This window comes from Parus major, chromosome 3 (assembly GCF_001522545.3).
Source record: "Parus major isolate Abel chromosome 3, Parus_major1.1, whole genome shotgun sequence".
Taxonomy (NCBI): domain Eukaryota; kingdom Metazoa; phylum Chordata; class Aves; order Passeriformes; family Paridae; genus Parus; species Parus major.
The window spans coordinates 33,163,155-33,187,882 of NC_031770.1; the positions used below are offsets into that span (position 1 = coordinate 33,163,155).

General features: G+C 36.8%; 1 protein-coding gene across 11 annotated transcripts in view; it reads right to left on the reverse strand.

Annotated features, from left to right (window-relative positions):
- Nucleotides 1-24,728, reverse strand: part of CEP170 (centrosomal protein 170) — a 95,946-nt gene that overhangs the window by 64,741 nt on the left and 6,477 nt on the right. For all 11 annotated transcript variants that reach the window (XM_019005903.2, XM_019005902.2, XM_015620650.3 and 8 more), the window contains exons 2-3: nt 6,075-6,220; nt 1,576-1,665 (exon numbers count right to left, since the gene is read on the reverse strand). In XM_019005903.2, the coding sequence (XP_018861448.1) occupies nt 1,576-1,665; nt 6,075-6,179 (195 nt within the window). In that variant the 5' untranslated portion in view covers nt 6,180-6,220. The remainder of the gene's footprint in view (nt 1-1,575; nt 1,666-6,074; nt 6,221-24,728) is intronic.

Below are 24,728 nucleotides of genomic sequence, written 5' to 3' on the forward strand. Positions count from 1 at the left end.
AAAACAAATCTTTTGACGAAGTATGCAAAATAAGGGTAGAAGCTGCTGAAGCACTAGAAGAGGCACTCAATTGCTAGGGAGTGGTGTTCTCAGTGGAAACGGGCTAGACTAGAAGAATTATTACCTAGTTCACCATATGGTACTGAGGCATTGTTCTGCCACACAATTAAGTATGGCATTACAATCATAATATGTTTTCTCCATTAACCTGGAACCAGGCAATCAGATGTATGGAAGAAAAGCACAGTGGGAAAGTGATAGTAAGGAAAACATTGTGAAGACAAAGAGCAAGGACTGAACTCCTGAGACTTAATATTCCTTGTCCCAAAACAGTGGGAAGAAAAGAGTTCCTCTGATGTCTCTGAGTAAACAGCTCTAAAGCAACTGAAGCTTCACCTCAAACCTGAGAATTAATTAGATCAAGTGAAGCAAGTCACTGAAAGCTCTTTATCAGAGGCAAAAAAGGAGTTGAATGAAGGCCTTTTAACATATATTTCTATTAAATTCCAGTTTTGTGACAAGGGAAGGAAAATCTGAAGGTTTGCCCACTGACTATAGGAGTTGCAGAACTAGGGAATAAAATCAAATGTCTCAGCAAAAAAATTCTATGTGCTGAACTTATTTTTCATCACTGCCTTGAAACAGCACACTGACTTTGAAAATACAGAGGTATATTAAATATTTAAGGACCAAAGTCCTTGTATGTCTACAGCTGTTCAAAGGATATAGCCATTTAGTTGTTTCAAGTGGAGTTGAAACTCATTCTTTGGAAGGATGAGTTAGTTACCTTAAAATACAGAAAAGCTAATAGAGACAGTGACAGTTTTATTTCGAAATGCACTTCAAGATCAAAAGGCAGTAACTTGGAAGTTCTTCTTCATCTTCTATTTATTTAAGCACTTGACAAAACTATTCACTATCAGTAGCTTTTTAAGTATTATTCACATAAGCAGTCACAGATGAACTCATGATTTTATTCTGTACATATTCATGACAGAGCCAAACATTTAAAGCTATAAAATAGCAACCATAACTAGTGCAAATACACAATTCATACAGAAACATTATGACAAAGTTACTATGTTTTTAATAATTTGGTATAATATAAAAAACTTTTATAAAAAGTGATGCTTAGCTAGATTTCTGAATATGCAATTCCTAGAAAAGCCTTAGAACATAAAATGTCATAAGAAACTACTTTTCTAATAACTTTGGATTTTTTCTGTATTAGTTTGCAATTCCTTGACATAAATTATTCATAGAGATTTTAATAAAAATTATTCTGAAAACCTAAATGCAAATATATTATCAGTTAAATAGAACATGGTTATTGCATAATTATGTTCTGAGCTTTTCCTACTGCAAAGGCCCTCTTATTACTGGAATTCATCACAGCACTTTAAAAAACATGCAGTGGAAAACCCCTGCAAAGGCTACACTTTCCTTTTGAATGTTCCCCCATTTCCAGTCTTGCATCAAAAAGGTATTAATGTACAATTAATAATGGCTCGAAGAAATCCCAAAACAAAGATACAGAACACAATGGGGAACTATCTATTTCTGATGTTAACTTACCCCATTCAAGCTGCCCAAATCCTTCACCAAGTGCTCATCTGTAGAGGCATCATAGTTGAGTACAGCATGTTGCTTGTCCACACTCCTTGACTAAAATATATTAAATAAAATAAGGTATTTGAAAACCACATGAAGCGGTTATGGGTATTTCTTAGAGCAGTGTGATTATTTACTTTCTAACTGCACATTTATTCAAATTATATAAAAAAGATAATTATATAAAAAAGTCCCACATATGAAAAAGACAATCTCTAACCCAACTCAAGGTACCCCGCAGCAGAATCTTAAAATTATAAAAAATAAATATTTTCTTAATGTTTCCTTAAATATGCTAAGTCAGATTCACATATATCTTACCCAAAAGTTTGTTTTTTTTCAGTCCACTCTAGTATCATTGATGTTTAATCTAGTATCATCAACTTCACTTTATTTCTTACTCTCTCTCTCTCCCCCAGTAATTACATCATCTTTCAAAACATGACAATGATTTTGGGGTGTTGCTGCTCTCTCTCAAAACACACCATTTCCAGTCACGCATCTGGGATAATTACCACAGTAGACAAGCATTCAAAGTGTTTCTCCTTGATCTCAATTTCCTGAACCAATTAGCTATAGCTCTTCGCTAAATGTCTGAGCAGTTCCTGAATTACTATTCATCAGTTCTGACTTTCTCAGTCCTTCTTTAAGCACTTCAGTATCCATTTATTTATTTAATGAATTCTTTATTTCACATCCAAACGTCACCACACAGATGAGAAACAATCCTTGCTACTATTTCATCCAAGAACAGCAGTTCCCTAACAGCCAAACCCCTCTTTCAGCACTCACTCCTGCCAAGTGTTTGCAGCCTGAGGTGCTGATGGCAAGCAAGGGAGTTGGGGCTGGGTGTGTCTCCTTCATGCATGCATATGGTCAGCACCTGGACATCTTCAAGAGTTCCCAAGGGAATGGAGACCACAGCTCATCTTCTCCATCAGCCCACACTCAACCTTATGTTTGCCAGTAATTTTGCTAGTGCACTGTCACAACATGAATGCACAGTAGCAAATTCCTTCCACCAGCATTCTTCCTAATTTCAGGTTTTTGTCTTCTATCCTTGCTACACAAGTCATTTTTCAGGACTGTATTGCACAGAGAATGGTACACTTCCGTCTGAGAGTTCCATGACTTCTGTGTACCAGCATATGTGGTCTGTCAGTTCTACGAGTCCTGCCCTACCAAGTGCACTGGCTAATTCAAGGCATCAGCACACACAGCTAGTACTCCTAAGGAAAGGTTTTCTCTTACTGCAATCCCATAGATACCACCTCACATCTTCTCCATTTCTTGAGCCTTGCTACTATTATATTCCTTATTTTCAATTTACTTTCTGATTTTTCCTTTCCACTTAATCTTATGACTGCTTTGCTTTCTCCCCAAAGAAGTGAGATCAGTGTTTTAGCTTATACTTACTGATTTATTTTTAGACTTTTTATTTTGCTCTTCATTTTTGAGGGGTATAATGGGAGGGGCCAGGTCAAAGTGGAGAATAAGGAAGAGACAGACAAATGAACAAGTTTCCTGCCAATATAAACTGCACTAATATAGTACATCAGTTAAGTGTTTTTAATGGCAGATGAAGACACAGGAACACGGTTCATTTTCTATTAACTTAGTAACCTTCCAAGTGAAAGCAATCTCAATACAATGAAATTCATTGATGTGCATCTTCTGCTGAGCCTACAATATCAAGCACTGATTACATTTTTCCACATTCAAGTGGAACCACCGTACCAAGACTTACCTGATTTTTACCTAAGCTATTGAAAAAAAATTCTCAATGTTGCTATTTAAATACATACTGTATTAGTAAAAAAATATTTAATTATTTTTATGCGCTACATCCTATTAAAAATAAGTTAAACCGGAAAGGACATGAAAAGATCCTCAAAGCTTTATGATACTGTGCCGCATCATCTGAAATGCTAAGATTGATTACTCAAGTCTGTGCCTTTTACAGACACACTTGAAATTCTGCAGAAGATTGTAGTTCTCCTCAGGTTCAGATTACTTGCATATAATTAGACTTTTTATTAATTTCAGCTGATCTTTACAGGTGCAAAGACTGTGCAAGTCTTTTGAATGCCTTTTTTCTTTTGGCTTTGTTATTGCAGCCTTCCATTCAAGCTTAAGGGCTTTTAAAATTCCTTCTTTTAATACTGCCTGGCTGGCAGCTAAACACCACACAGCTGCTCGCTCACCCTCCACTGCCCCAGCGGGATGTGGGATAGAACAGGAAGAGCAAAAGGAAAGAACTCATGGGTCAAGTTTCAGCAGCAGAGGAAGAAGGAAGAAGAAGTAAAACAAATCAAGTGATGAGAAGGCAATCACTTCCCACTTCCCACAAGCAGCCCAAGGCCCAGACAGCCTTTGAGCAGTGGGTATCTTCCCAAAAGCCCCTCCCTCAGTTTTCATTGCCAAGCATAACACATTTTATGTCACAGAGTCAGTTTGGGTCAGCTGTCCTGGTTGTGTTCCCTCTTCATATTTTGTGCACACTCCCAGTTGTCAAGATTCAAAAAAATTTCTAACCATAAAGGTGAAAAAAGGGGAAAATGCAGTATGTATCCACAAACAGGCTGATGCAATAGAGCAGCTAACTAAACAGGAAGACTTCACATTATGTTTGAACATATTTACAAAAAAAAGGAAAATCTGTATTCCCAGGTGCAAACAAAACCTCTTAGAACAAGACTGCTAGGTAGAGATCTGAGGTCTATCAAGCATGAAACAAGAGTCAAAATTCTTTTCAGTAAGGCCTTTATAACGTGTTTTTTGTCAAGCAATTATGAATAAAAGCATTAAGTTCTGCTTTCTTATCATGCATTGTCCACATGCTTTGCAGTGAGAGAACAACTAAGTTGTCAAGAGTGGAAAGGAAGGTCTTGCACAAAGAGCTATACATATAGAACAAGAACACATTATTAGCTTCTCTATTGGTGGGTTCCTCCCCCTGCAGCACTATGTGGTGTTACAGTCATGCTGGCATGTAGACCTAACATAGCAGCAGGCTAAAAAGAATATTCTTGAAAATCACAAGGCCCCTTGATGTTGTTCACTAACTCTGAAGTAAATACACAACAAATAATGTCTGTATATATGTCATATCTATTCACAGTATTAATCAAAGAGGCAGCTGCCTTTGAAGGTTAAGTTTTGTAACAAAAAGAATAAATGCTTCACTTTAAGGACTGACCTACTATGGATGGCATAGCAGAGAAGAAAGAAGACACTCCCATATTTACAGAAAACAGTCCTCTAAAACAAGTTACTAGTAAAATAAAAGCATTTTTGGATTATAACCTACTGGGCAGGAACCAGTGTGGTGGGGCTTTTTGATAGCTTTTCTTTTGCTGTTGTTTCATCTGTGTGCATGTTGTTTGGGGTTTTTCAAATACTTCCCACATAAATTACCAAGACATCATTCCATCTGCTGTTAAAGATAAATTAAAGAGTATTTTCAACTGCTTTCTGACATCACCAATAATGTATCTGAATGCCTTCTGAGACTGAGAGCCAAATGTAGTTTACTAGAGATACTACATTCTGAGTAATAAATGCAGGATTGCATCTCTAAGCACTTCATTTGCAAGTAATATTCTAATTTGGCCAATAATGGATGCATATACAACTTTTGGGAACAAAAACTCCAAAACATTTTATTGAATGGTAGGAAGGGTTTAGAATATTAGTTTTGAAGTTCAATCTTCTTAACAGCTCTACAGTAAATGACCAAAAATTTAGAAAGAAACTCCCAAAATACTACCATTAGTCATTAAAAAAAAAAAAAAAAGAGAAAAAGACAGCTCAGAGGACTACAGCTTTGACAGGGCAAAGTGCATGCAATATGGCTACATAACAACACAGCTACACACATCTAAGAGTCCACAGAGTGATCCTCAAAGTTGAGGAAGTTACAGAAGGATGGAGCTATTTTGACTTGTATATTTTCAATTCTATTGAAACTGAGTCATTCAACTTCCTCAAAGATAGAGAAATACTCTTGTCTACTAATTTCATTTTCCTTTGTACAACACAATCAGGGCATGGGGAGAGAGTTACATCAAATCATGTGACTAAATTAGATTACAAGCTGCCAAAAAAAGAAGGCTCCTTTCAAAAGCATCTAGCTCTCTTAACATTATCACATTTTATGGAACACAGTCTACTTACTTTACTGTATCATATACTGTTGTCATATTACAAAATTTATTTCATCTTCTATCCTTGCATTCTGCATTTGACTTATACTAAGAAAATGTGATTCTCTGTACTTAAGCAGTAACTGCATGATTGACAGCAATACATTTAAACTATTTTTTTTCCCTAAGGACACAAAAGATTCTTCAAACGTATTGATCTCCCAGCATCTGGGGAGTTTATTTTTCAAAAGGAATGCATGAAGCTGGTGCATTAAGTTTGCAATCACAATTTGAGGAGCTGCACATGGAAGGAATTACCTGTAACATCAGCTCACAGTCATCTCTTCCAACAAAAATCATTTCTCGTGGCAGCCTATGTCGGGTGCCTCCACTGCTCACCAAAAACCAGGATGTTAAGCTCATTTTCTGCTTAGCTGATAAATCCTTGGCAAAGCTACGTCATCCTGCAGTGAGAAAGAAAGAGAGACAGAGAAATTCATTTTAGTTATTTTTAGCTACAGTTTCTGCTCAGCCAACACTGTGAGCAGAATACAAAAAGCCTCTGAAAATACAGCATTCTCAATAGCATGTACTGAATCCAACAACCACAGGAAGCGACAGGCTTCAGATTTACATACTCTTGGGCTATTCCTCATGCAACCAGGCAGATTTAACTGGTAACCTGTAAAAGGAACAAGCAGCTAGCTAATGCCAAAGTTGTCAAGTTGTCAGAAAGCTTTTAGCATTTGACCACTTATTATCAAGATAATTAGTACAATAATGCTTCACTATCACAACCAATAAATAAACAATGTAGCAAACATTCACAAAATATGGCAAGTAATTCTAACTGTCATTACATTTTCCTGTGAAAAAGAATTACCTTGTCTGATTTTAAGCTCAAGTCCTCTGTACAGCACCAAATCAAAGGAGCTATAAATTAATGGAACTTTTGCTTCTTATTTAATCTTAGCTTTTCATGATAAAACATGTATATTGGAAATTTAACAGTGTGCATTTAATATTGCAAACAAAGCAGAGCAAAATGAAAAAATTAAATGTTATCTGTAAGTATTAAATCCAAAATAAGTATTCCTACAGAACTTTACCTTTATCAATAAAAGGTACAACATATTCCATAAAACAGAAGAAAAAAACCCATAGCTATTTAAAGTATCATAAAACTGGATAAAATAATTCATAGAAAACTTCTTCACATAATATGACTCGAAATTAGACAAAAATATGACTAAATTTCTCTGCAGAGGAATTCAATGGCTAACAGTTGAAAAAAGCTTTATGAGAATTCCAAATCTCTCTTAAAGAAAATGCAAGCCAAAGCAATTATTTCATTCATTCACAACTGCACTGTATTCATTAAAAGAGAAAGCTAAAGAAAATCAAAAACAACCAGCCAACTTTTTTCCCTGTACCAAATAGCAGGCATTTCTCTTATCTTCTATTTATATGTCAATTAGTGAATTTCTGCAAGGTTAGCAAATGTACTGTAAGTAGACATAAGTCTGTAGTGGACCAGAGCATATTCTTGAATAAAACCAAGAATTCAGTGAGGTCCTCTGAAGGAGAGCTAACATGGAAACACTGAATAAAATGACAATGCAAGCACTATGCCATCAGACAAATTACAATCAAGGAGACACCACAAATCACTAAACATATAAAGATAACAAAGTTTAAGTCAAAACTGCATGTGACATGACAAAGAAGATTTTTACAGAAGAGCTAGTCAAAAGCATCCTATTTCAGTGGTACTATGTACCAGCAGAGCTCTCAATTGTTTAAAAATGTAATGCAATTCACATGGAGGAATTCAGAATGACTTCATGTGCTAAAGAGCTACTGAATAAAGAAGTAAATGTGTTTTGCAGCAGTATTCTATAGCAATACTTACAACAGAATTATCTTTCCACAGCTGTATCACAACACATTCAAGTGAAAGTATGTCCACTTAATGATATCTGACTCAACAGAAGTAATACAGCATCTCTAATATATTTTTCCTAGAAACTAAAAATATTTAAAAATACATCATGACATCTACAGTAAGAACTTGCTGAAATAAAATTTAAAGTGATGTAGTTACTTAAATATGTGTTTTAATAATTAAAATGGATTATTCAGCACCTTTGAAGGAAATTAGTATTTTTATTTTCTATTTAATCTAGTTTAAAATTACAAGATAAACTGGGTCAATCAAATGACATTTTTCAGTTCCCTTTAAGAGAGAAAAAGGAAGTGTCACAAACGGCCAGCCCACATTAAAGCTTTTAACAAGTAAATTAACTGGATGTTTGACAGCAAGCATGCTGATCAGTATCAAAGCTCCTCATTCTGTTTATATTTTACTACCTTTTAAAATATCCCATCTGTTTATGAAAATTACATTTGCACCATTTGGTCTTCCTGCTCCAATTGGAAATTCATATGAAATTAATTATATATATATATGAAATATATCCAAAATGATATAGAAAAAATTAGAAAATTGGAAAAAATTCTTAGTAAGAACCAGGTTGTAGTTTACACAGGTACCCTGACTGTAAAAGAGGAAAACTTTTTGTTTATAAAACAGACAAGTAGGTCAGGAAAAAAACCAACACTCCAAACTTCCTGCAAATGATAAAGCCTGACAACAAACAGATTAAATTAAGCTACCTGAAATAATTTTTTAAAATGTATTCTACAAAGGAATCGCTGCCACACAGCTTGGCGGCACGTTTGTAGTTAAAATTCCATCACCAGTTCTATCAAACTTAATAATGTTGTTCTTTTGAAACAGTTGCTGTCTCAACTGCAAGAAACTATCAACCTAGATACATATTTTATTTTAAAGTATTCTATAGAATAAACCAATGCCTTTGATCAGGGCTATGCTGGAATCTGCATAGCAAAACTGGCTAAAAACAGGATCCAGCAGCAATAGTTGCTTAATATCACAACAAAAAAAGTGCATTAAAAACTGGATATGGAACTGCACACTTATTAGTAATATAGACAGTATGTGGACACTTACATTGGACCCCAAAAACTTCATGAAAGCTTGCAATATTTTGAATACACTGCTGTCTCAAGTACTCTGGCTGTACTTCTGAACAGTACAAGGATGAAAGACACTTCACTGCCTAGGAGATACCAAATTATTTTATGACAGGTGCAAAATTATCACAAGAAATGGCTCTTTACGGAGTGTAAATTTAGGTCATGATTATTCTTGCAATGAAATGTCATGGATACTAAAAGGTTACACAGGGTTCAAAAAGCAATTTTTTTCTTTCATGAATGGTTATTATCAATCCTGTTACATGCACTGACACCACTTACAGATCAGGAAGTGCATGCACTGTGCATTTTGAGGGGCTGGAAGGATGCTCTAGTGAGGCTTCACTGTCCTACCCCAAGACCTCTTCTTTACCTAGCCTTTCTTCTTCCATGACAGGATATCATCCCAGATGGACCTGGTAAAAGTATAATACAGACTATACTTTTCAGACAAAGTATTTACCAAAAATATTTCTACCCTAGAAAAAAAGAATTTTAAATGCTTTATTGAAGCATTTGGTTTTATTAGTATTTCTTAAAATGGCAGTATTGTGTTGGAGTCTTTAACCAAACTAGCAAACATTTCATCAAGACTTTATCATTCAAAGCTTCATTCCAGATAGCTGCAAGTCAGTGGCTGAGACATCTATGGCAGCTGCAAAATATCTCTTTGTCTGCAGAAGGAACAGCATTTTATTGTGAAGGACTACAACTTTCAAAAGGCAGTAACTAGCGTGTCGGAATGAATATGTGGGTAATAAGTCATTTGAAACAGATGATGCAGCAACAGGGAAATTGGCTGCATCATCTGTGTAAATATCCTTCACTCGTAAGAACTAAGATCCTGTATTATGCAGCCAAAACATGGGTGTAACCAGTTACGAATGTCTAAAGAAACACTGCCAAAATTAGTTTTGATACAGACATGTTATTGCAAATAAAAATCCATAATAATCTCAAATTTGAGCATTTTACAATCTACATTTTTGTACTTGCCTGTAACTGAAAACAGTTCCAGTTAAAGTTAGTGAATACTGAGGCAACAATCCTACAGAGAAACAAAAAGCCATGCTTAAAATTTAAATTAAGCCTAATATATGTCTGAAATTCCAACTTTTAAGCACTGTAGTCCTCCACATTAAGACTGAAAATAGTGTAATTTTAATGGTATACAATTATCCTATTACTGTACAACAAATTATACTTGTGAGTATTTTAAAGCAACATTAAAAAAGCCCTGCACCAAACTGAGACACAGTACTGACAACGCCAGAAGCCCTGTTTTGCCCATTATTTTCCCTTACAAGTTCCTGTTTCCAGCTGCTAAAGTATTTGCTAAAATTAAGATGACCTTCTCATAAAGTTGACTAGGAAATATGGGGAAATATTATTTATGAAGAAATGACTGTAATATTTCTAAAACAAGGTTACAGCAGAATATTCTATGTCACTGCCTTTAAAAAAATATTAGCTGTACCTCCTATGTCCAAATTGTTATTGAAATATGGTAGGAGGCCTGAGTATCAGTTTGTACCTCGTATTACTGCTCTTGTACAAACCCATCCAAATGGACAAAAACAAGCAAGAGACCTTAGAAAACCTTCCTTGTATATATTCATTCAACCAGGACAAGGATAAATTCTCTCAATACATCTGTCTACACAGAGGTACTTAAATAAATTTGTGGAGCATGCTGTTTTAGTATTAGAGTGCCAGTTAGAACCTAAAATAAGGCATCTTTTTCACAGACACAGAAGAGAACACCACACAAGGACAAGACACTCAAACTGGACCTAGATAGATTCTGGAATCAGGACTCAAGAAAGGTAAAAGTCAGAAGTCAGCCATGACAAGGGATAAATCACAAATGAGAGCGGTGATAGAGCTAATAATGACTGGAGAATAACTGAAGTTGAAGCTGGTAACTAAATCACAAAGGAATGCTCTCAGCAAACAACACCCACTGGAGAAGTACCTCCCATGACTCCTTTATTGACTAATTGATGTAATAAAAAATAGCAATGCCAGCAGTTCTAACTTTGACTGAAATGGAAAAATCTATGCCAAAGAAAGAAAAGACCAAACTGAAGTTAACTTCAACCCTGAGAAGATTATTGTATCCATATAATTCATACTAAAAAGTAATCTATAAAGATAATTGATTTCTAGAATTGATAATCTAGGAAGTTTTAAGTGGTAAACAGCACAGTAATATTGTCTACTCTGTATAACCCTCTGAAGTGGGGTAGTGTAGCAGACAAAGTGTTCCATGGGCAATCATAATTAACCTACTTACATACATGCATTAGAAAACAACCTTTAACTACATCACCACATATTTTAATCAGGACTCTACCGTACTCAGGTTAAAACAAAGAGCTTAACTGTCAGTTAATCAGTGTTCTTTTTCCTGTACTCATCATTTGATTAGCCTGTGCCTTATTTACTGCACATCACTAAAAACCTTTCCTGAATTATTAACTTCCTCCTGACTTCATCTGCCACGCTCAACACCACCACATGAGAAATTCATTAACACAATAAAACCTCCACAAGTAGCTGTAGAGAGGGTTTCATGTAAATGGGAAACTGTAGAGAGCTTTTTTTTAACACTGAAACATCATAGTCTTTAATATTTAAGTTCCAAACTCCTCAGCATTTCATTTTAAAGTACTCAGTTTCACACAATATACTGGTTTTCAAATGGCCTCATTTATTTCTATCTCTGAACGCCTGACTCTTTAGCAAAGTGAGCTTAAAGCCCACACATAGGGTGGCTAGAAAATTTATGACCACTTTTCCAAAGTAAAGGAAATGGCTCATCTGCCATCATAGGGACTATAAAAACAGAAAAATAAGTAATGCTCTAGGATGGTTTCTGAATGTTTAGTCATGAAACTCATGTAACTATCCCTGGTGCTTTCATAATTCTCTGATTCCTTCACTGCTCACATTGCTGTTATCCCAAAAAGGGAGACAAAGGGCTGCACAGACAACAGCCTCCTGACTGAAACTGTTCTTTCTCACCACAGTATTGTATAATGTTGCTCCTCAAAACTCTTAAATAAATAAACACCCATCTAAATTTATATGGCTTAGGCTAATGATCAATAAAAATATTTTTTAAAGTATTTATGGACCTTTTTTACACTCAAGTTTACTTCACAAGTGTTGGCCTTAAAGGTTAATCAGAATATTCCTTTAAAAGGCTGTTAAAATAAAAGGCAAAGGAAGCATAAATAAGGTAATTTATGATTGAAACCATTTAAATTCTTCATGAAAATGAGAAGATGAACTCATATACTTAGGAAAAATGACCAAAAATTTCTACATTTTCAGCAGCTGAACAAGCTAGTATTATTATTTTCAAATACTTCACTGACTGGAAAATTCACCTGAACACATTCCTCTTAGAAACATCCAAATGCTACATACAGCCCTGAACATGAAACTTTTGCCATTCTCATTCATATAAAGAAATATTGATATTAGCTGTAAAGTTCATTAAAATGTTATAAAATTACCGGACAAGAGTGGAACTTGATGGCAAGCACACAAATAGGTAAAGTGGAAGAAAACAGGTAACTCAAGTGAAACAAGAGAGACTTACCCCTTCAATTTAACTTCCTTGCTCAAATGGGGAACAGGAATGAAATTAGGCTAACTGCCCTTATCACTAAACCAAAACATCTCATAAAAATCTCAGTCCTCCTTGGTCTGTTGGCTTCTCTTCTAAAATTACTAAGATGTAACTGACAGGGCTTGTAATGATAACCCTGAGTGTTCTGCTTCTGACCTGTTTCACCTCACCTCAAATATTTGAATTTGGCCACAATTTCTTGAAAAACAGATTTAAAAAACATACTGAAACCTTACACTATGTCTGAAAGATGTAATTTCCAGAGTGGACTGAAAGATGTAGCCACGACAAAATTTTACAGTACAGGAGAAATACTGAGAGCAAAGAAACCTTAATCACTACTCTACAATGCACTCTCTTTTACCTTTGCCCTCCATGCTTTCAATCTTGTGGTTGATGTTCTTCTACAGAGAGATGGAGGAGGAAAGAAGGTAAAATAAAAATATGTAAATCTTCTTGAATCTAATGTCTGAAAAATCCCCAGAACTTTCGTTTATAGACAGAGAACATCTGCTACATCCACTACTATAAAAAAAAGGATTTTTCTAAAAGCTATTTTAAGCTTAAGAAGAAAAAATAGATATAACTAACAGATGAGAAACAAAAAATAAAGAAAGCAACAAACTGCCTTTATAAAGCATCAGGACATCAAACTGCCTTTACAAAGCATCAGTAATGCCCCTTATTTCTTAAATTAGTACAATCCTGTATAGGTAGATATGCACATTACCTATACTGCCTACCATAAAAGACTAAAACAACAAGAGTTACAGAGTTGTACCAAATCTATAAAGCAACAGTAGTGTATTTCTCAGGCAGTGTGTGACTAGGAGAGAAAGGAAAAGGGAGCAGGGGAGAAGGGGGAGGTGGGGAGAAAGAGACAGATACAACTTCAGCTTTACAATAGTGCAACAGGCTGCCCCTAGCTGAGATAGGCTGCAGACTCCCCAGCAGCATTGGAGGGAAGAAGCATTTCCTCCTCATATTTTAATAATGATAAAATTTTTTTTAAAAAATAGCCTTCCACCTGTGAATATTACTAAGCATCAAGAGAGATTTTCCTCCTGCATTGAAGGAGTTTGAGACCTCTACAGAAGGGACCCAAATACTCTTCTTGCCCTACAGGACACCCCATGGATCTGATGGAATAAAGACAAGAAAGCAGCTCAAGAGGTTGTTGCCCTCTGTCAGACAGTGAATCTGTCCTGTAACATTGCTGCAGCTCTGGGACTGCACAAGCATCCTCTGGTCCAGGTCAGAATTAGATCCATGTCTATTTTACTGCCGTGACACACAGGAATAGTTGTCAGAACAGCAACTGAAATAGATTTCTTTTTCTGCCAACAGTGCAGCTGCAGTCAAAGTTGCTTTGGAGTCAAAACTCCAAAGGGTTGTGAGGGACAGTGACTTAAAGACCTTATCCTACTCTGTTTTTTATATAACAATGACTAAAAAAATGAATCCTGAGATCATGCAGTTTGCTATTACACCAGTATCAACACACAAATACTGCAAAGGGCTGTTTGAAACATAAGGCTTACCTGATGGCTATCAGTCATTTGAGTGTCACAGTATGCAAAAAGATCCTGTCCAGTGACAATTACCTGCTGCTATTATTTCATGCAGGTACCAGTCATACAGCCAGGAGCAAACTGAATACCAAGGATTACAGAGCAGTGATAAAGCACTCTGGAACACAGGCAGTTTTCACATCAATCTTCTCAGTTAAAGGGAAGGGTTTGAAAGGGCCAGTCGAATCTGGAGAATCAATAAATGGTTACAGGACAGTGCCACACACAGAGATTTGGCTACTGAGATCATGGGCCTCACTTTGAAAAACCTAGTCTGCCGGGGAACTGCTGGGATTTATCTATCAGAGAAGGGGAAGAGTATCTTTGGACACAGATTTACTAAGCTGGTGAAGAGGCCTTTGAACTACAGTTGCCAAGAAGGCATCAGAGAGAAGAGGTAGGATGGCTTCTATGACTGGAGTGTTGGAATGGAAAGATACAGGATCTTCAAGAATGATAGGCAAGGCAGAAAGCAGGGGGTATCGCCTTCCATATCAGTAACCAGCATAGAGCTCTACCTGGGGATGGATGAGGAGCTGACTGATAACTTATGGATCAGGATTAAAAGGAGGGCAGGGACAGGTATCATTACAGGGGGTCTGCTTCACCTGTAGGACTGAGCAGATAAGGCCCTCAATGGACAGACAGGAGTGTCCTAACAATTCACAAGTCTAGGTTCTCACAGAGGACTTCAACTACCCCAGTATCTGTTGGAGGGTTAACACAACAGGGTATAAGCAGCACAGGAAGCTCCTGGAATGCATTGATCTTCATTCTGCAAGTGCTGGAGGAGCCAAAAAAAAGGGGCTGGTGGACCTTGTTCTCACCAACAAGGAGAGGCTGGTGGGAAGTATGAAGTTCAAGAACAGCCTTGGCTACAGTGACTCCATGGAGGAGTTTGAGATCCTTAGGTAAGTAAGGAGAGCGGAGAGAAAGCTCATTGCCTTGGACTTCAGGAAAGCAGATTTTGGCCTCTCTCAGGGATCTTCAGTCTCTTCCTTAGACTAGGATATAGCCCGGAAGAGAAGGGGGTTCAAGAAAGCTTATTAATATTCAAGGATCACATCTTCCAAGTTCAGAAGAGATGCATCCCAACAGAGAGGAAGCTGGGCAGATTTGCCAGGAGACCTGCATAGATGAAAAGTAGTTTATGGACAAACTCACTCAAAAAATAAGCCTACAGAGTACTGAAACAAGGACAAGTAGCTTGGCAGAAATACCATATGAACAGCCATGTTCATATGTGAGGAAAACTAGTGCCCTAATAGAATAATCTGGCCAGCAATGCCAAGGGCAACAAGAAAAGTTTCTTTGGATATGTTGAGAGTAAAGAAATACTATAGAAAAAGTGGGCCCTCTCCAGAAGGAAAAGAGTGACCTAGTTACCTGGGATATGGAGAATGCTGAGGCACTCAGTCACTTTTTTGCCCTGCTCTTCACCAGCAAAAGTTCCAACCACACTGCCCAAGTCACAGTAGACAAAGATAGGGACTGGGAGAATGAAGAACCATCCACTGTATCAGGACCACCAAAGAACCTGAAGGTGCACAAGTCCATTGGATCTGATGAGAGACATGCAGGTTCAGAGGAAACTGGTAGGTGAAGTGGCTAAGCCACTATCCCCCACACCAAAAAAAAATTGTGAAGCTATTAAGAGGGAAAAGAAACAACATATCACAATCCCAAGTAGAAGCTAAGAGATCAAATTGTATTAAGAACATCAGAGTGAAACAAAGTCCTACACCAACTTCACAAAAAATAAAATACTGGGTTATCTGTATAGAGAGCATTGGAAAACAAGCAAATCCTTTAAAGACTGATCTGAAAACTTTGCTTAGCACTGGTATTGTACATGAATACAGTCTTACACAACAATCTTTATATATATATATATTTTTCTCATAGTAATGAGAAGTACCTGAAGATTTAATTTTTTTTCCTTTTAAGTTATCCTATCTAAACATTAAAACCTACTCGATTACTGGGCACTAGGATAAAGTCATTAAGACTTAAAAGAATGATCCTGTTTTATTCTTTGATACCAGATGATAATGACATTCTGTATTTATTAAAGAAACAGCTCATTTTGCTTTCCTAATCTTTACAATCATTAACAAAAAATCATTTCTTGAGAATGTACTTCTCTGCAGCCTTCCAAAACTGAACAGCAATACTTTTCAAAGTTTTCAAATACTTTTCAAAGCTGCTTTCAATAAACAGCTAAAATAAAGGTTAATAACTGCTTATAACAGTAGCTTAATTTATGTTCAAACAATCAAGTGTTCAATTTTATCCATCACTCTCATTCAGATTAAGGAATTGCATAAAAGAAATTATTTTTAAAATTCCTTATTTCAAATGGTCAAAAGAGGTCATCTCTGGAGAGATTAGCATACCAAGTATGCTAATAAAACAGTACATACGATAAGTAGCCTTTAGAAATTATTGTGGCAAGCCGGCCAAAGAAATCCAGATCATCTTCAAAGAAAACCAGACCATCTTCAACAAAAAGCTCCCTGTGATAAAAGCTACTGAAATCCCTCCCTTCCCTCTATTCCATATCACACTACACTATTGCTGAGATAAGCAAACAGGAAAATAAATAAATAAACAAACAAATACAAATCAGGCATTGCACTCAGGCAGAATGCAACCTTAAAAGAAGCAGTCAAGTCCTCCTCTTCCACTTCCTATTCTCAGTGCCTCAATTGTGGCCTGTTTCAAGTGATTTTGTAGGCTGTGTGTTTGAGGCTGTGTGTGTAGCATGAGGTGGTTTTATTTGCATTGGCCAAGTACTGACCACAGCCCTGAAGACTACTGAAAAAACAAACAGCATTTTGCAAACAAAACTAAACCTCTTAACCTCCCAAGGGTGGTGATTTCACTTTCCCCAAAATTGTGAAATATAAGGGGTTTAGCTTGTGACTCAAGATACTTAGTAAGACTAAATTACATTCAAGGCAATGTAAATCTTTTCTTCCTTCATACTAGGAATTATTTATTTTGTGGGTATGAAGTTTACTTTCCAAGAAAAGGACATAGTAATATAAAGTATGTAGATTCATATCTACTTTTCTCCTTTCAATTCCATTTTACTTCTTGACACAATGTACACAGAACATGGAAGTGGAAGTGACAGAGGACAATTCTTGCTATCAGTGTTACTGATCTCCACATCCATTCATAGCAATACAGATACATAACTTCAAAAAGTCATTCAATTATTATTATTGCTACATCTCCCTTGTAACATGAATTTATGAAGCATTTATCATGCTCCACACAAAATTTTTCATACATTCTATCCTCTCCCTTAAGGAAATGCTTTGGTGTTTTTACAATTAGTGTCAACAGCCAAGTCCACAGATGTATTTTTCTTGGAAATACACTGAGTTGTGTGTTCCAAGATCAGTAACACAAGCCCTACATTAAAAAAAAAAAAAAAAAAAAATTAAAAAAAAAATTGGATGAACTTATTTTACAAAGTAAAGCAAAAGCTCAAACTTTTGCCTTAAAGTTGCAAGAGATGTTTGCTCTAGGCAATCTTCACTGTATGAAGAGAGGGAGAGTGTGTATGCATGCACAAACCATAAAAATAATTCTGTGCCATAATTATGCTGAGCTACATAGGTATTCTATGAAGTAATTCACATCAGGACAAGCTTAAAATCAAAATTATTTAAAAATTAGCATGGTAGCTCTGATGTAAAGAGATCAGCTTTTTTTCAGCATTTTTCAATATCAGATAAAAATATTCACCTTGATTTTTAGATCTTTTCCTGATGGGAAGTCCTCTTCCTGGAGATTCATATAAAAACTGAGTAGAACAAGGCTTAAAATGCCTTACATTTTTATTACTTGTTTAATTCTTCAAACAGAAGCCAAATAGTTAAAAAGAAATCTAATCCTGCAGTTTGGAATATGGCATTTCTTTAATGTTTGTGTCCTCCTATCTCTCTTCTTCCCATGAAATGAAACTGAGAGGTACCAAATTTAACAAACATTTCCTCAATGTATGATCATATAAGAACAGCTGTCAAAACGACAGTATTAGATATTAAGCAAGAAAGAAAGCAGGCTAAGATTTGCACTAATACTAAGAATAACCACAGTTTTAATGATCAATTCTACTTACTGCAAAAATTTTAAACCCATCTGTAATTAGTACCTAGTAAATGGCTTCCCCATAGAGAAGCTATTCCACATCTGCTTGTGGTGCCTACTCACTCCAACAAAGAGGAATACAGCTACTAGGATGGTAAGTCTTAGTTTCTTCAACTGTCTCTTATTTACTAAATGTGATTGAACAATTATGAGTGAATTATCAAAATAAACTTTCAGAATTAACACATAGAGTGCATATAGAGCTCAACCTTTTTATGCAAAACTTGTTTGAGCAGGTAGACTACAACCCCTCAATGAAATCACAATCAGAAGTTCTCACTGCTAAGTAAGCAGACTATTTTCATGTGGACTTTATAAGCTTTATAAGCTGGTTTAACAATGATTGGGGATTTAAACTTGATTCAGGACACCAGCATATATTTTTCAGAAAGCTACAACAAAAATCTGATTAATTTCAGAATAGTTGGAGACCACTGGAAAATGCTTTTATTAGTATCATACTACAAATATTTTTAAAGGCTATTAAATGAATGAAAGTGTGTCCTTCAGTGGACAGGAATCTGGAATTCAAGTCATTCTATGGGAGGAAATCTATATAGATTTTCCATTGTAAGTTCAATTATTTTTTTGCCTAAAAAAAGAAATAGGAAGACATATGAAAGGGAAGGCTGAATGGGAAGACCTCCAAACTACACATACTTCTCCAGGCACCAAACCAAACAGGAGTAAGTGGTATTGTAACCCTATCCACGAAAAGGGATCAAGTCATGCTTTTTGTTTGTACTCCAGTGAGCAAGTTTGAAGGCTTGGATTTTGATTACTCTAAGAAATACCCACAGTTACTATGAAAGTTACTCATTTTATGTCTCCAACAAAAAGATTAGACTTCAAACTCAGTTAAAACTCAGCTGCATAAAAAGCTATGTTAAGCAACACTGACCATGCTTCTGCAGTACAGAAATAATCTTCTGGTTTACCAAAAATATTTTACAACATTTTAAGATGGAACTAAATATGGACAAGTGCATAAGAAGCAGATTAAGACATATAATTATGAATTCCATTTTTAAAGGCTGGAACAATTCACATCTTGTATTCATTAAATTATGTTTTGTAGAATCTATGATTTAGAGTAATCTGGTCATCCCCATCATCACCTCCCTGCTCAAGCAGGGTCATCCTAAAGCACATGGCACAGGACTGTCATGCCAGTACTTGAGTACCTCCAGTGATGGATACTCCGTAACCTCTCCAGGCAATCCAGTGTGAAGCACCTGCACAGTGAAGAAATTCTTCCTTATGTTCAGGTGGCAGTTCCTGTGCATCAGGGTTTTTTCAAAAATGTATTCTCCTTCTACCACACAGCTGGCAATTAAAACTCTTACTGAAACCATTTTTAGTTACCTGAGGAAATAAGGCTTAAGCAAACATTTAGTTTCCACCAATCGTTCCTCCCAACAGCAAGCTTTAGAGAGCTGGAGATTTCAGAGTTACAAAGCTCCTAAAAGTTTCAGGAAAATGGAGAGCTGAGCAGAACATGCTCAAAAGAACAAGTCCATTGTCCCACTAGAAAACAGTGTGCTACAAGTTTGACCATTCCCAGCTCCTTACAGCCTGCTGGCTGACCTGTGCTCACGTGGCTCCTTTGCACTCTCACTGCCTTTGAAGGGCATTTGCCACTCAAGCTGTTTTCCCCACAGAACACTGTGGGGAACAGAACAACTTGTTTTCCCCACACAACAAGAGTGAGCTCATGTGCATGTTGAGATTCAGTACAGTTTGGGATACAGCACACATGCCTAAGAAACCAGATATTACTTGCTCTCCTACATATATTTTTCTCTCTATTTTATCTTAATAGGATTACTTTACTTCAAATCAAAGGCAAAGTGCTTTCCCAAAGTTGCCAGAATTTCAGAAATTTTTTTTTTTTTTTTCTTTTAGCCTTGAATGCACAAGCCATATACTAATGCAAGCTAGAGGGAGGGAGAGAAAAAATACAAGCATTCCGGGTACTTGGTCCCCAAGATGAACAGACTAAGGGCCACCCCATTCAGGCACACAAGCATTTTTACCAAACTGAATGCATTCTCATGGCATTGCAAGATAAACACAAGAGCACCATAATGGATTAAAAAAAAATATTAATGTTTCATTAATGATGGTCCAAATGCGTCCACCAATACATCTATAGAAGTTGAACACTACAGCTAGAAAACAGCTGGTCTAGAATGTACCATTATCAACTTTCAATCTTTTGCAGACAGAAAGGCAGCTGAAAAATACAATAATACTCAATAGTTATGACAAAACAATTCTTTATTTGTATTTTCATTCTAAGTAGTTAAAAAAAAAAACACTCTATGAAGAACAGAGCTCCAGAGACTGATTTTTTTACAAATTTTATGTTCAACTTCAAAGTACTTTTCAGATATTTTCGCAGGTTTGGTTATAGACAATGAAAACACATTTTCAGATTCTGCACAGCTTTTAACATTTGGTAAAATTCCATTGCATACAGAATTTATGAGAGGAAAGCAGCCTGTGCCTAAGTTTTACTAGCTGAAATGGGGATGATAGCTTAATTAAATCTAAAGATGCAAATATAGGAGCAGTATGGGATATGAAATTTAGTAGTATTAGTATTTAGAAAATAGTGTGGCACCTCTTCCTTATTAGCAGCTCCTGCATATACACTTGTATTGCAGCAAATCTCAAGTAGCCTACTTTGTGTGAAGTACCTTGTGTTCCCTGCATCTGCCATGGAATAGGAGTTACTATGAAAAATTAATGTATATTATCTAATTAATATATACTAATGACACTAATACACAGATTAAGACACCCTGTCATAAGTTGCTTACATGTCCAGAACTTCACTGTATTATTTATTTCCAACACTAGTGTTGAAGATTCAGTGGACAGGCAAACGGGCAGTTTTAAACCTCACCACAAAAAATGCTAAAGTGAAGAAGCTCCATATTAGCTCAAGCCAATTTCTCTGCTGTCAGGATCCCAACACTCTCACCCCATCCCAGCCACAAAGTCAGGACTCCTCCCCTTGCCGCAGCTGCCAATGCAGCTGAGCTGGGCTATTTCAATGTTCAGCTTGCTACAGAATAAGTCCAGTGCTCTTCTGTTCTTCTCCACTGCCATAAACAAATGAACAGTGCCCAGAAGCTACACACCAGTGTAGGACAAAAGCAAAAGGGGTGCGGCCATGCAGGTGGGGGTGGGAGAAAAGGGAAGAATAGGGCACAGCCAGGATAGACAGTAGAAAGTTCCACTTAGGCTGCTATGAGAACACAAGGCAATAATTCCCCTAAACCTCACAGGATTTCTTGTATTTAGACAGATCTATAGGAACCGTAAGGACTATTTATACAGAACCACAGAATGGCTTGGGTTGGAAGGAACCTCAAAGATCATCAAGTTCCAATGCCCCTGCCATGGGCAGGGGCACGTTCCACTAGACCAGGTTGCTCAGGGTCCCATATGGCCATGAACACCTCCAGAGATTTGACATCCACTACGTCCCTGGGCAACCAGTTCCAGTGCTTCACCACAATTTCTATTCAAATATAAAGTAGGTTTTCATATTTATCCATTACAAATTAGAACTATATACTTCATAAAATCTTTTTACGTGTATTTATTTTTTCACTTGCTTAACCAATGGGTTTTATAGCCCACCCATGGATCAAATCTTTAGTCTTTCACCTCATGATACACTAATGCAGTTGGTCTTCTAAAGATGCTTTAGATCAGTGACCCCTAATGTGAATAAGCATTGAACGGAAAGAAAAGAAGAATTCCTATGGATATGGAAATACCATATAAATAAATATAAATAAAATAATACATGGGCATTACTGAATAAATTTTTTTGAAGGTCAGTGGCATTGCCCCTCAAAAACCACAATAGATAAAAATAGCAGGGTGTTGGGGGTTAGGTGTCCTTCCTTTTGTTCCTCCTCACCTATAGAATTTTCCCCATTAGTTGCAGGGAAAACTTGACTGCTGGTACTTACTGAGTGTTTGAGAAGACAAAAGAGTTTGGCTGGGCTCAGGGGAAAGGGGGACAGGTAAAAGAGAGGGTGGGGGGCAGCTGCTGGCTGGCTCGCTTCTTCGGCTTCAGAGCGGCACACACTCGGAGCTGTTGTTGCTTGAGGAAAGAAATCGCCATAATCCAGAGGGAGCTGCTCCTTCCTCTTCTTCTGTGGGCCCCCCCTGTCCTGCTGGGACGTCTTCCAGTGCCAGCCACCGCTGCGGAGCTTCTGATACACCTCATCCACCGGCCTGGGATCTCTGCTCATCCCTGCCGTTCCAGCTGGGTGTTCCTCAGAGCCCTGCAGGAGCACTGGGACTGACTGCCCGAGGGGCTTGTGGAGCAAAGCCTCTCCTCCATCCTTTCCTGTCACGGCCAAGAAGGTTGTCATGGGGTCTCTGGTTCTGTTTTGTTATTAATGCCATAGTTATTGTTGTTTGTTTGACTTGTTTTACATACTAGTAAAGAATTATTCTAGTTATTCCTATCCCCATATCTCTGCCTGAGAGCCCCTTAATTTCAAAATTATAATAATTCAGAGAAAGGGAGTTTACATTTTTCATTCCAAAGAAGGTGCCTGCCTTCCCTAGCAGACACCCGTCTTTCAAACCAAGACACAAGGCATAATGCTTTTTTTGGTTTTGGAAAGAAACTGCACCAAGCAAAAGACTCAAAAAATCCATGAACTCAAGGATCTCAATCTCTTAAAACTAAAACTTGTCCCACAGTGCTGTTTGAATCAATGTCATTAACAACACTAAAAAAATAGAACTATGTTTGATAATATTCATACTTTTTAGTGAAACTAAAGGGTTCCATTTACCTCAACTGGACAATAAATGACTCATGACTTCCTGGTTCACTCTCATGTCTTGATGGTTCATGGTTTGTCTTTACTACCACGTTTCAAAAGACTTTACTATATGCTATAGTCTATCCAGACAACGTCAAAAGGAATTAATATTGTTAGATGTTCAAGTAAATACCCAGCCATATTAACCAAATCAACTGAAAATGCTTTTTTTTGGGGGGGTATGTAAATGAGGTAAGTAAAATTTGAGACTAAAAGCAACATCAGAAACTGTGGCAGAAGAAATGTTCTCACTTCTTAAGCCCTGATGAATAAAATAAATCTCTAAAACACTTCAACTATATGCTGGTATTGAAAGGTGATTGTTGGCATAGCTTAGTTCCTAGTTCTGTTACAGACAGTGACCTCCTCAAAGCCAGTAACCAGGCAGCATTTTGAAACAAGCCACGTGCAGCGACAATCCTCCAAGGGTTCAATACAAAACAGACTGTGGAGTATCAGTCTGCCCTAAGGGGCAAGGCGACTGTTGCTATTTGGAGCTTCAACAAAGCAACACCTAACCCGTTTAACTTTGACAGCTGAAGTTGCCAATAAAGTGTGTTAAAGCAAATACAATCAGGCCACAAAAATGGAGAAAAGCAAGGTGTGTTTGTTTAGGGGATGGTAGAAAAACCACACAACCAGTATGCAAGACAATTAGATGTTATTTAGAAGTTTCAAATACTAGAGGAAGTACGATTTATTTCAGGAAAATAGAAAAAGACAATACTGGTTAATGACAAGCAATAAATTTCCTACAGCAAGCAAAAGAATATAATGCAACAGAATTATACTGGGCTTTGTATCGTTGTGTGAAAACACATCTTACCATGCACACACTTGTCTTCAGCACTTGAAGATGCACTGACTGCACTAAGATCTGGGGCACACAGAAACTTAGCCATGCTCAACGAAGCAAAAAATAAAATTTGGAATGAGATAAACAAAACAAACAGGGTATAAAGATTCAGCACAAAGTGGCAAACTATGATTATGGAAACAGTGATACATTTTCTGCAATGGCCAACTTATTTCAAATATTCTTGCCAAACTTAAAAAATAATTTTAAAAAATGTTTGTGACATATTTGAGCCTCCAATTGATTGACTCAATCTATGTCCAAGCTTAAGTTCAACCTGATATTTTTTTGTGTGAATGTATTTTTCCCTTGCTCATTCTTGGTGTTATTTTTTTGTACTTTTGTTTTGGTTTTGGGTAGGATTCTTCTTTTAAATACTTACTCTTTTTCATAATACTCTTACTAACTATATCCAACTATTCCTTTTCACTAACTCCAGTTCTTACCTTTCTTACTGTTTTCCAACTAGGGCAAAAACTGAAGAACACAAAGCCACATAATACTATCTACAAAGCAAGAAGAAAATAACAAAAAAAATAAGCATGTTCATCAGAAGCCTCACTGCAGCTCCCCATGAAACAACTGGAGACAATCCTCTCCATTAGGAATCTGTTTTCAGATGAAAAACACCCATGTGCTTCCAATCTTCATTTCAGACCTTGAGAAGTTCATGCCTTTTTGTGATATGTTGTCTAATATGTATCTGTAGGACTGACAGTAGGCATGCAACTGCACTTGTCAGAAGAGTGCTCAGCAACAAAGTGCTAGGTATAGGATTCCTTGTAATACGTTAAGACTGGAGCTTATCTAGAAAGAGAT